Source organism: Asterias amurensis, chromosome 9 (assembly GCF_032118995.1).
Source record: "Asterias amurensis chromosome 9, ASM3211899v1".
In the NCBI taxonomy this organism is placed as follows: Eukaryota; Metazoa; Echinodermata; class Asteroidea; order Forcipulatida; family Asteriidae; genus Asterias; species Asterias amurensis.
The window spans coordinates 6,316,743-6,330,296 of NC_092656.1; the positions used below are offsets into that span (position 1 = coordinate 6,316,743).

General features: G+C 37.1%; 1 protein-coding gene across 2 annotated transcripts in view; it reads left to right on the forward strand.

The window, feature by feature from the left end:
• The first annotated feature begins 2 nt into the window (after window positions 1-2).
• LOC139941522 (uncharacterized) overlaps window positions 3-13,554 on the forward strand; it is a 103,612-nt gene continuing 90,060 nt past the window's right edge. The window contains exons 1-2 of one of the 2 annotated variants that reach the window (XM_071938060.1): window positions 3-173; window positions 1,107-1,708. In XM_071938060.1, coding sequence (XP_071794161.1) covers window positions 1,206-1,708 — 503 coding nt within the window. In that variant the 5' untranslated portion in view covers window positions 3-173; window positions 1,107-1,205. The remainder of the gene's footprint in view (window positions 174-1,106; window positions 1,709-13,554) is intronic. The other variant, XM_071938059.1, reaches the window with a different exon arrangement.

Consider the following 13,554-nt stretch of genomic DNA (forward strand, 5'->3'; position numbering starts at 1 on the left):
AGGCCATTAGCTGGTTCGTTCACAGGTGCATTGCAAGCAACGTATTCGGTAGTCTTTATTTTATGAATGACTCGTTGACAATGTAAACTGAACGACTTTGAATTCTCACAATTATTGCCAACTAACGATCAACAATCATCAACTTCAATTCCAGAGTCCATGTGCCACACCTGGTGAGTGCTCGTTACTTGTTAAACTGTTATCAAAATAAGCAAAGTGTCAACAACTACCGAAAGCGAAAATAGAATTAGTTTAGATGAAATTATAAAGATGCGGTTACCACACGGTCGTTCAATTGGGGGTGTCACCGTTTTTCCAAGGCATGCGTCACCAAAATGTTTCCCGTATAAATTCCAATGGATGACTGACCCGAATTCAGTCATTGTTTACTAACATTAACAAAACATTTTATTTTAGTTGGTGGTTCCATGGTGGTGGTTCTCAGGCGCTTTTTTGTGATCTTCTAGTCGAGTTGTATTTAATTTTAAGTTTATTTGTCCATATTAATTTGGATGTGAGTGAGTATACAAATTACAATACAATTAATTAAATACAATCTTTTAATGTGTATATAACCATTGACGAAGATAACTAACTTACTAAGTATTAAATTGTCAATGTTTACTTAAGCCTTTTTTTAGGTCTTCAAGATGAGTTACTTTTCATTGTTGTGTCTTTTACTCTTTGATATTATTTTGAACACTGTTTATGTCCAAAGTGCGTCTAATTACAATGAATGATTCACTCTATAATTAATTGATTTAATCATCGCACCGGATTGCTGTGGAATTTGGAGTTGCTGTGGAGTTTTAAATACACAAAACCACAGATGGGAAATGTCATTATCATCGATCAACCCACCAATAAAGTATGTTTGTATTTTGGTTAGCCCTAATCACGGCCTCCTTTTGATTGTACAAAGGAGTTCGTCATTAAGGCCCTGTTTACATACTTTTAGTTAAACTCTGTGTTTAGAAACTAGTTAGTCAACCTCATTCATTTTGTTTAATTTGATTGTAGTTATTGTGCATGAACCTTGATCTGTTTAAAATGTACACTAGGTACTGTATGACTGACATTATTTCACTCTGTGTTCTGTCCTGCAGAGTTGGTACTTTTTCAGTCAGTCTTCCTGCCTTGCAGTTTAAATACTGTGCAGCTTCCCACATGAGCTTCATGAATGTTGAAGAAACTCCATCGCTGTGATGCCGATAAGCGAGGAAAATGCTGCCAGGTCACTGCGCCTCCTCAAAGAGTTCCGGGATGCAGCTGGCAACAACGTTCAACAGCAAGAAGACGTCCAGCAAAGCATTGACGTCCTCAATGCTTACCTGAGCAGTATTCTTCCGGCTGCCACGGCGGTCGTGACAACAGGAGGCAAAGCCGTCCAGCACAGTAACAGCGATGAACGTAACAAAGAAGAGATTAAAGTTTATTCCTTCCAGTCCCCGCCAGCACCCCAGAGCATCGCAGAGTTTGGGTTGATATTGCAACATGGTGCGGCGACCGCCGTTACGCTGCAGCGAAGTCAGGCTTTGGAGCCTGTCGCAGCAAGTCCATTACTCAGTCATAAAGCCTTGGGGAACATACGCATTGCCGCAGTGACTGCTGCGTCCTACATGCACCAGGACGGTCGCCTTAAGATTGGTGATGAGATCATTGAAATCAACGGCCACCTGATGGAAAGATGCTCCGTGGAACGAGCAAGGTAAGACAGAAAATTGTTTTAAATCAATATATAACCAGAAACTGTAAAGCTATTATAGTTGATACATGTATGATTTTGAATAAAATGTTCACATTATTCTAAATTTGAACAAGGACCAGTAAAATGCCAAGCTCAGAACCGCCTAGTCTTGCACAACCTGCAGGATATCACTGATGCTGGAGTTAAAAGCAAACCTACACTGTACAATGTACAGTTACAGTACATGTAGCCTTAACTGTAAGGCTGCCTTTTGCCCAATAGTCTGCGCTCAGAGTCTATCATTTTTCAGACATGTACTTATACTAGCCTAGTAGTATTGCCCAAAAGTCCACGGACTCCCTTCGTAGAATCAGTGTATGTGAGTGCATCAACAGTATGGACTTTGGGTTTGTTGACTTTTAATGCAGCTCCTTGAAATCAAGTCTAGGTCAAACACCTCAACAACTTTCTGGTTGTAGGCTATGTTCAAATAGGTGATTTGGTGCGTACCCAACATGTATTTGAAGTGATTTGTTCTCCTTCTTCGGGAAACTAGAGTCGTTGTTTGCCCAGGAAAGACCAGGCTCCAGTGACAGTTTCTCTTTAATTACTAGAGAAGCTCATGGGACAAGGACCCAGTGCTTCGGGGACCAAGCAAGTGGGATGTTGTAAATTAGAAAGGGTTTTGCCAACTTCCCTCTTTTCATCCTCCTGTTTGAGCGGTGAGAGATCACGATGGTGAAAGAACATGGTTGATTCTGTATTCCATGCTGGTCAAATCTTTGTAAGCTTTTACTTCCCTCGCTATGTGATATATCAAAAAAGAAAACAAATTTTAAGCACAGTCAGTGTACAATACAATGTACACTTTAGATGTGTGTATGAAATTGAACTCTATTCAATACTTGGCAGTTTTCAATGAACTTACTGTATCAAGCTGTGAAACTTTTATGAGTTTCCTTGTTAATCTTTTTTATTGGTGTACATTCTTGATGAATTTCAACATTCTTTAGTGATTACCTGTACTATTTTCACAATCAGCAATTTTGTTCGAATTCAACCTAAAATACAATTTAAAAAATATATAATTGACTGCAATCAGTTATTTTCTACAATGTAGAGGCCCCCCCCCCTCACACCCAGCCCCTCCCACCTCACTTGTCTCATGAAGTATCCCCTTTAATGATTCTGTGAGAGGGTAAAAGCAAATTATAATTGGACCAAATTTATTTGCTCGCAAATTCCTCAAGGGCTTGTTGTAAAAATACCTGATGCTACATCATTGGATGGCTTAAACTAAGGTTTAAAGTCTATGTGGCAAAAATTCAAAGCCGGAATTTCAAAACAACTTGATCATGTGTAACAATTTGATCATATGTGCTAGTGAATTACAGGAAGCAATTGGCTGTGGATGTATTATGGCATCCAGCTTGATAGCAGGGTTTTGCCCAGGATTTCTTTAGTGGTGGACAAATGTTTCCCTGGAAACCATTGTGAGATTATGGATTGCAGTTTTAAAAATGGTCGATCAGATAAAAAAGACTCAATCATATCAAAGAAGTGACTCTTAATTTAATGGCTTCAGATACCATTTTTACAAGTAAATACCAAACTTTACAATTCATTGAGTGAAAATCTTTGAATAGAAATTGCAAGTGTAGTTTAAAATTTTTGAAAATGTGGTTGGAAACAGAATAAATTCTTCCAGTTCCTCGCCCAGCACCGACCACAGAATCCTGTTATGGGTAAAAGAAATCTTGGCATTCCTGTATGTGTATGGTGTGTCTACAAAATACACTACAAAATACACGTAGTGCGTTCCAGCCCCATGCCTGTATAACACTCAGTGACAATACTAAGGTTTAAACCATTAAACCTGACCCTGTGGGGACCCAGTTTAATCTTTATGGTGTTACTATGGCAACCTCTCCGTGGGTAGTTGTAGTAGGTCACTGCAGAGGTCTTGGTCGAGGTCGGCTTGGTCCGAAACCTTTAACGCATTCCTGGGAATTGTATGGCAGGACAAAAGAATAACATTGCTTCAATGGTACATTTTATTATCTGCTTGTATACAAATAGTAGGACTTGTAGGTTGTATACACATTTTTGTTTGTAGTATTTTTGTTTTGAATTGGACCAGTATTTTGGTGATTTGGAGGTGGAAAAGGTAGAAAGGGTTCAATGGTTAGGAATAGGAAAATACACTTAACGGCGAGTCAAAACTAACCAGATTTGCTACATTTTCTATAGCATTTTACCATGCTTGGCCTATACAAGGGAAATAATTCATTGTTGGTACTGATTTTTGATTTAAAAAAGTGTGAAAATCCATGCCCTTGTACTCTTTGAAATAACCATCAACATTATGAAATAAATGTCATGTAAATATTCTAATCAAACCGACCTTTATTTGGGTAAATTATGACATTGTCCCTTCAAGATTGTGATTCCAAGCTGGCTGTATTGCCAGGGTCCTCTGTACACACAGTGTAATGTGTATAGGTCTGATCATGGTCTGATCAGGAAAAGCAAATAAACACAGGCAAGCCCAAAATCCCCGCCCATCCGGCTGTCAGCTGAATCAAGGGTGTGGGAAAGCACGCCTCTGGGAATAGGTCACTTCAAAACTGGTGGCTAATTATAGACCGCCATTATTGAGTCTGACAATATTATGTTACACCTTGTAATTAAAGCTTAAAAGCCTTGTTAGATAGGCTACATAAAAGTGAAATTTTTGAAAATGAAATTTCATGCTGATACTCTGATGCTTGAAATCTAGACCTCATTGAAATTTGTGTAGGCATGTGAATATTTTTGGCATCCAACCAGTTGTGCCCAAAATTGTTTACATTTGTGTAAGGGTAAACCCCAAAATATATTCTTTAAAGGGTCGTACTTTTTCCTAACATACATGTAAAACACAATGTCCACAGATTTACATTAAACTTACAAAGTTTTAAGATTATGACAGTAGAAAGCTTCCCTTGAAATTTTACTTACTGAGGTGCTGTAGTTTTTGAGAAATGAGTAAAACAAATATTTTTCGTCTCAGTTTTTTAGCATGTAAAAATGTATTAACCAGTTATGCTATGGTTTTGGTATAATATCATAACTGGTTAATGGGATTTACATGCTAAAATAATTGTTGTCTTCCGGAGATGAAAATTATTTTGTGACTTGTTTTACTCATTTCCTCATAAACTACATGTACACAACATTAGTTAATAATATTTGAAGGGAAGCTTTCCACTATCATTGTCTTCAAACTCTGTAAGTTTAATGTAAATCTTGTGACATTTTGAAAAAGTACCCGAATCCTTCAACCCCTATGCACTTATTCCAAATAGATTTTAAATGCAATATCAGTTAGAACCATAAATTGTTTGAACAACTTCCTTGTAGCCTAGGAGCAAAGTTCTAACAGTAACATGCTCCACTTTTTGTTTAGCGTCAAACAAGTGCATTCTGACATGGAGTTGGTGAGTTTTTTTTTTATTTAGTTCAAAGTCGTCTAAACTGTTAGAGTGAAAACTTGAGACAAGATACGTATCTTAATCATTAATATCCTAAGTCGGGAATTCTCCTCCTCAGATGCCGTATGGTGTAGAGAAGTTAAGAACCACGTTAAGCAGACTGTTTGTTTTTTAAACTCCCAGGGACTTTTGTGAATAGAGAAAATTATCCAGTTTCAAGCGTTAGGCGTGTAGGAGCGAATCGTTTCACTATGATGTAACTGATTTTTGAAGGTGTTTTTCCCAAACTGACTCCTTGAACTTTTTCTTCATCAACAACCTCTGAGACTTTGAGATAGCAAACTAACGTGTGATTCATTCAAATTATAACTACTTTGAAGATTTGACTACCTGAATGTTTTGATTTCGCATTAGGCTTGATTCAAACTACCCCTACCCCTTCCCCCCCCCCAAAAAAAAAACCAACAACAACGACAACAAACACATTTAAAGGTCTTCCTTTCTTTGTAATTTAAACCAAAAGGCAAGGAATTCTACTGTTCTTAAGGTGAATCTTTTATCTTGAAAAAGGGAAGACATTTCCTGAGTGCATCATGGTCAGTTTAATGCATTCATGAGAATTTTTAGCAGAGTGGGATGAAAGAAACTCATAAAGGCATGAGCCAAGTTTTAGCAAGGAGTTGGTAAAGCGTGTCAAAATATGCTGTGAATTTGAAAAAAAAAAAAATGGGCAACCAAATTCTAAATTTTTCACTTACAATATTGTAAATGACAGATAAAACAGGGTGTCAGAATTTAAAACTGGGTGTTCGAAAGACACAGAGACACCCCCCTGGCTAACCCCCCTATGGGCACCACATCTCTTTGTTCAAGAAATTGTGGCATCATGCATCAACACAGTATGAAACATCATTTCCTTGGTTACCATGGATATAATCGATAAATTGATCTACACACCATGACTTCATAAAGCAGCCACACCCATCACCCATTACAGTCTCTGGTTGCTTGAATTCAATTAAGATATTTTTATGTGTAGAGCTAATTTAAAAATCAAATTTTGGGGGTCTTTTTAAAATTTATCACCTAATGGAAGAGGACTTTAAAAACCTCTTCAATAAATTCCACATTAAAGTAGGATTTTAAACTTTGCATGGTGGAAATACGATATAGAAAGGTTTGCGGTAACACCATGTAATGACTATCTCTAATTGAGTTGGGGTGGCTGGTTTCAACTCCACATAGTTCAAATAGTTTTACTGGCTTTAAGCTATTTCCTTGTGCCCTCCATCATGATTTGATGAGGCCACATCAGGGATGTAGTCCTTTTTTTGTAAATCACTCCCAAAATGAAATGATAGGAAATGCTCCTTGTTCTTTTCACTCCGAACAATTCGTTGACGAAACTCAACAATCGAATACATAAATCACCACTGATAATTCAAACTGGTTATAAAGTATGGATAATCTGTTTATTGTTATGTAATATTGATTACTAAACCAATAACAATGATACTGTTATCATCCGCTCCTTGCTTTAGTACCAGCACATTTCCTTTTTCCATCTTCACACAGGTAATGTAGGACTTGCAGTCCTAAGAATAGCTTACACGATCTAGCACCAGCTGTGTTCTTGGACTCTGGCTATTAGCATTTACCCAATAATATTTTGTGAGAAAATATAATTAGCTGTTACAAACTGCTTATAAATCATCCAAACGGACCTAAACAATGTATCTTGCAACAATAAGACACTGGACACTATTGGTAATAATTGTCAAAGACTATAGCCTTCACAGTTGGTGTATCTTAACATTATGCATAAAATAACAAACCTGTGAACATTTGAGCTCAATCAGTCATCGAAGTTGCGAGATAATAATGAAAGAAAAAACACCTGTGTCACACGAAGTTGTGTGCTTTCGGATGCTTGATTTCGAGACCTCAAATTCTAAATCTGATGTCTCGAAATCAAATTCGTGGAAAATTACTTCTTTCTCGAAAACTACATTACTTCAGAGGGAGCTGTTTTTCACAATGTTTTATACTATCTATTACTCGTTACCAAGAAAGGTTTTATGCTAAAAATTGAGTAATTTCCACTGCCTTTAATGGCCTGGCGTTTCGACCCTAGCAGAGTCTTTCTCATTCTGCCTTAGAGACAGACTCCTGCTTGGTAGGGACAAAAGACTCAAAACATTGTGTCATTAACTATTTCTGGCAAGAATATTTCCTGTTTACTTGAACCAGTTTACATTCCCCTAAGATTTTGGAAAGCAGTCTCATTTGAGTCTGTATTGTTAATATTTTGAAAACTTTTTGTTTTCCAAAAACTTAGGGTTTTTTCCCCCAGTCATTATTTGTTCATGCTTTTGGAATGTCGTTTTGTTTGCAATCGTTGCAATACAATTACGGAGTAAAGGGAATGTACTTTTAGTGTATTACACTTTTGTTGTTATTTAGCGGTTTGTTGATGACATTGAATACCAAGGATTTGTATTACGTGAGGGGAAAATACGTGATTTTACGGATAAAGCGTCTTTTGTGATCACATAAAAAGGTTTTGAAACAGTTGTTAGAAGTGTGTTGTTGCGTTACTGTACTTGGTGTTGTAAACTTCCACATTGCAATCACTGGAGGGTAAATTTTGAGTACTTTTTTTAAATTTCCATAAAAGTGTCGTAATATTTAGGTTTTCAAAAGGTATTACCCCGACTGTGTTTGGTCTTGAAAACTTCTGCTGTGGATTTCTAAAATGAAACAATTTCTTGTTTTCCCCTTTCTTTCCAATGTGTTTGTTCTTTATGCATTGCTGACTCTATTGCAGGCCTCAAAATAATCCACGGTACCCACAGCAATTGCCTTGGTGCCCTGTGCTTTTTGCTGTGGTGCTCTTTGCAAGGTTCATACATTACATATTTTCCCGTAGAAGTGCCCCTTACCTGAGAAAAGTTGGTGTGCCATCTTCAACTAAAGAGCAAAGTTCAAGGACTCCATTGTAATGTTCCTTTTTCTAGACAAGGTGCAAAGTTGTTTTTATCTTGTTGGCTTAATTGTATTGAGCTGTTCTTTAATGCATTGTTGAGTCAATGTTTACTTAACTCACAATAGATGCATTGGTATAGTTTGATTGAATGATCTATATGCCATGAAGTAGGTGCAATTGCACTTCACATTCACAACTTCTGGTGTTTCTCCTTTTGGGAGAGATAATTATTGTACATGTACGATCATGAATGAATACCATGCTATAATGTTTACTTGTCATATATACCGGTAGGCCCGTACTTGTTAAGTTGTAGTTGTCATGGTTGAAGTTAATGTGCCAAAAATGTGACCATCATACATTGTATATGAAATGCCATAATACACTTACATTTTAAACAAAAGACTTGCATTATAAGATTAAAAAAAGTCAAACTTATGTGTTGATGTGTTTTCCTGTCTAAATACATGATTCCTCTAAAACTGAGCACCACTTCCATAGAGGGGTCCTCAATACAAAAAGATTGTTTGAAATACAATAAATTCTTCCAAATACAAATACACCAACCTTTAGAAAATATCTTTTATGAAGAATCAAAATGAGAGAGAATTGAAGGTAAATAAAAAATACTAAATATGTACCTTCCTCTGATTACAGATGAATATAGGTCTGTTAAAATACAGAGCAGACTGGAGCAAACAACCAAGATTTGGAAATATGTGTCAGACTTTAAAATAACCCACGGCACCCACAGCAATTGCCATGGTGCCCTGTGCTATTGCTGTTGTGCCCATTGCAAAGTTCATACTCAAATTAAGATCTTCCTCACACATGAACATACATTGTACATAAGCCTTTTTGAGGTATGGCGGACACAATGCTACAACACTGTAAAGTTGTGGTAAATTTAGGCGTATTGACCATAGAAATAGAACGTATGTTATTCAGTGGAGTGCGAATTTTAGGCGACGCGGCGTTTACGTGTAAACCTTATGACCACCAACATGGTGAGCGTGGCATCAGTCGCGGTGTGTGACACGCGCGTATCACGTCCACCATACCTCAAAAAGGCTTATGGTGCCCTGTGCTATTGCTGTTGTGCCCTTTGCAAAGTTCATACTCAAATCAAAATCTTCCTCACACATGTACATACATAGGAGTGTCCCTTACCAGAGGAAAATTGCTGTGCCTCTTCAAGAACAAAATTCAAAGCCTGTGTATATTTTGCAGATCTGTGGTGAACAAATATTAAACATGCTTGATGACACATTTTCATCATACTCATATTTTTTAATAATTTCGTATTGAACTTCGCACTTTCTGTGCTGCTCCATTGTCAACATGCCTTTGATCATCTGTATAGTTACCGTGGCAACAGTGAAATTCTACATCTGTCGTTGGGACGCATTTATCCAAGCCTGACCTTCGTGGAAATGAAACATCTGCTGTCACAAAGGCAAATAGACAATCAATCTTTGTACATTAATTTTCCGCTTGAGTAATTTTTTACAATCAAAATGGAATTGTTTGCATAAATTTGCACCCAGTATGGTCAATGAGCTTTACTACAAGGATTGTACTTTTGTCTATGACCTCATATGTACACAGTACAACACTTGTACAAAGTGCTATTTAAATTTGTGGTAATTCTTTTTATAAAAAAACTATTTAAAAATATTTTGTTTATAGATTTTAATACACCCACTCAGCTACATGTACATGTAGATATTGTTATGATTGTGACAATCTGAAGAAAAAAAAAATCAAGCTGTATTTTAAAAAAAAGAAACATAAAAACAATTTAGAGTACATTCAATGAAAACACAATGGTTGATGACAATCATTTTTTCAATTCTTTAGGCACTAATTTCCCAACTAACCATCTCTTCTCAGTTTCCGTGCATGCTTTAGCTTAAAGGGCAGCGATTTTCCTTAAGCTCTCGGCCTTCTTATTCTTACATGTAGATGTTCGTCTAATTAGGATTAATCCTAATTGGGACTAATTGTAATTAAAGGAAAACCCAGAGAGTTTTTGGCCTCTCTCCAGTACCACAATCTGATCTTGTTTTACTGCATGTCTCAGTAAAAATAGAACTTGGCAAATGAGAACTAATTCCTGTTAATTCATCTCAATCTCTATGTGTGGCAGTAGGCGTGTCACCAAAGTCTCAAGTCTGCATTATGGCCGGTCCCACTGCAGCGACAACGATAACGACGCAAAGAGAACGCATTCTATTGGTTGAATGAGCGTGTGCGTTGTCTGCGTAGAGCAATTCAACCAATAGAATGCACTCTCTTTGCGACGTGATCGTTATCTTTACCTTATCGCTGCAGTGTGACTCTGCCTTTACTCTGACTTTTCAAAACAGAATCACCCTTTAAAGCCCTCAAGTTTCACACACTTGACTTTTGAAATGGAGATTACTTTCTTTGCAATGTTGGAATTGAATCATAAATGGATTGAACGCCATGATTCCATATAGTTTGTTTGAATAGTGGTCTGTATGCAGATGAAATTACAGCCTGAAAGCATTGGGAGTGTGGTACTCAATAATTGCTACCTTTTGCACACCATTGCACATTCACGCTCAGGTTCTGTGTGTTGTGTAGTCTGAGCTGACCAGGTACATTATGTTTGCCAATTGCTGTAAAACGATACAGGAGCTGTCACTACAGTATGTCAAGTTCACTTGTGGTATGAGTAAGTTTGTCTCTGAATCTTTAAGTTGCAAGCTCATAACAAAGTTTGTCTCCTACTACAGTGCATGTACATGTATGTAGCAGGCCTGTATGATTCGTTTTTGAAAGGGCAAGGGCATTTTGATCAAGGCATTGTCTTCATGGTAAAGGGGAACCTTATGAGGAAATTATATTTCTACTGGAGCATTTTTGAGAGCACCAAGGCTTTAGGGGGCATGGAGGCAATCGCCTCCGTTGCCTCTGTGCCTCCTTCTGATGTAGAAGGAGATCTGTTTTTGTAAAACTGCTGAGAACTGGATGCTCACACTCTCTTTGAATCAAGATAAGGTACAACCTTTGCAATGCTGGCAAAACTGCTACATATTTTCTTTGCATCAAGATTGCACTTTGCAGTGTAAACAAAACTACAGACATGTACAAATTAGTGTTCTCTTTTTTTTAATACTAAATACGAAGTGGCAATCACAATGAATTTGATTTTCTATACAGCCTCTGTCAAAGCAATAGAGAACTTAAGACAATTTTCAAGATATCTTGTAAACAAATATTGTAATTACTTTTTAACGATATTTAAACAAAAAGTAAACAATTTAAAAAGTAAGCATCTGTTGGCCATGGTGATGTGCTTCCTTATTTCCTTCCAACAACAAGATGAAATTTTACACTGTTAAAGGCAGTGGACACTATTGGTAATTACTCAAAATATTTATTAGCATAAAACCTTACTTGGTAACGAGTAATGGGGAGAGGTTGATGGTATAAAACATTGTGAGAAACAGCTCCCTCTGAAGTGACGTAGTTTTCGAGAAAGAAGTAATTTTCCACGAATTTGATTTTGAGACCTCAAGTTTAGAACTTGAGGTCTCGAAATCAACTATCTAAACGCACACAACTTATGTGACAAGGGTGTTTTTTTCTTTCATTATTATCTCGCAAGTTCGACGACCAATTGAGCTCAAATTTTCACAGGTTTGTTATTTTATGCATATGTTAAGATGCACCAGGTAAGAGGGCTGGTCTTTGACAATTACCAATAGTGTCCAGTCCACTGCCTTTAAGATACATCCTTTAAGAACATCATCGGTTATGTTGGCAAAACTGCCACGAGTATGCACCCTATACTCTTGAATCAATTATTATTACTTGTATGTCGCCCACATGTTGATCAAGATAGTGTACAACATTTGTCTGGGGAGAGAGTACGAAGATCTTGTATAAGTTAAATATTCCATTTGAAAAATATGATTTCATTTTGAGGGAGCAAATATTTTATATGTCAAACGGAAATGTTCCTCGGGGTGAATTTAATACACCCAACCTCAGTCGTAGCTACCCACACCCAACATCCTGTCTGTCTTGGGCTGTTTTTAAGGACTGGATTAAAAGGCCCCAAACGCTGACCCATTGTTTCATTTTAAAGGCACTGGACACTTTTGGTAATTGCCAAAGACCAGTATTCTTACTTGGTGTACCCCAACATTTGCATAAAATAATAAACCTGCGAAAATTTTGGCTCAATTGGTCTTTGAATTTGCAAGGGAATAATGAAAGAAAAAAAACACTTGTTGCATTACTTTGTGTGCTTTCAGATGCATAATAAAAGGCTTCAGCTGAAGTCTTTTATTTTTTGAGTTAGAAATTACCTCTTTCTCAAAAACTGCATTACTTCAAAGAGAGCCGTTTCCCACAATGGTGTATACTATCAACAGCTCCCAATTACTCGTCACCAAGTAAGTTTTTATGCTAACAACTATTTTGAGTAATTACCAAGATAGTGTCCAGTGCCTTTAAGTTATAAACGATTTCAGCAACTCTCCCATATTATTTATTATTATTGGTTTATTAAAACACATTCAAACATCGCAGCTACAAGCTGAATTGAGTGTAAAATACAGAGATTCATAAAAAATAGAAATGTTTAAAAATGGGTTTCATGAACTGCTGATGGACCTCTGCTGTAATGATTTAAATATGCCGTTATAGTGACTTGAGTACAAGTCTAGTCATAGTTGTGTGTTAGTCTAATGCAAAGCATGATTGTGCATGACAAGCACAGCTGTTGCCGCTGCCGCAAAAATCACCGCCCATAGTATTTACCAAACAGGCGTTGTTAATCTTGGGGCAGCCCTGCGCAATAGTGACAGAAAATTCTAGGCGGTGGTACATGTAGTATTGATTTTTTAAATGGGCTGCAATATCAAAATTGTGTTTTACAACAACAAAAATTTAGATGTTTATTTGCTTAGCAAAAATACGCAGGAACGATCGGTTACGTGTGATACTCAAACTAGTTTGTAACATGGCGATCTACATGCAGCTAGCTGGTAACCTGTTTTTAAAAGCAGGATTTGCTCTTTAAAACAACATAGCACAGGCGTGTTGGAATAATTCAAAGGCCACTGCCTTTGTTGCCCTGGTCTTGGCCTTGGTGTCCCTCCAAATATTCCCATCGACTTTAAGATTTCCCAAGGGAAGTTCCAAAGTCAAGTTTAAAATGACCTTGCCCTCTCAAAGATTGAATTCCAGGCGTGTGGTTTATTACATGCTGGATGCAGGTGTTTATGTTTATGTCCACCATTCTTAAAAGGGAAAGGTATAATTGTATCCCTTTGTCACTCTTAAAGTAAATGGCAATAAAAACTTACTTAGTTAGAAGTGCAGCAATTTTCCTTTGGAAAGCATTTCGAGAATCACTTCACTTTGAAGTA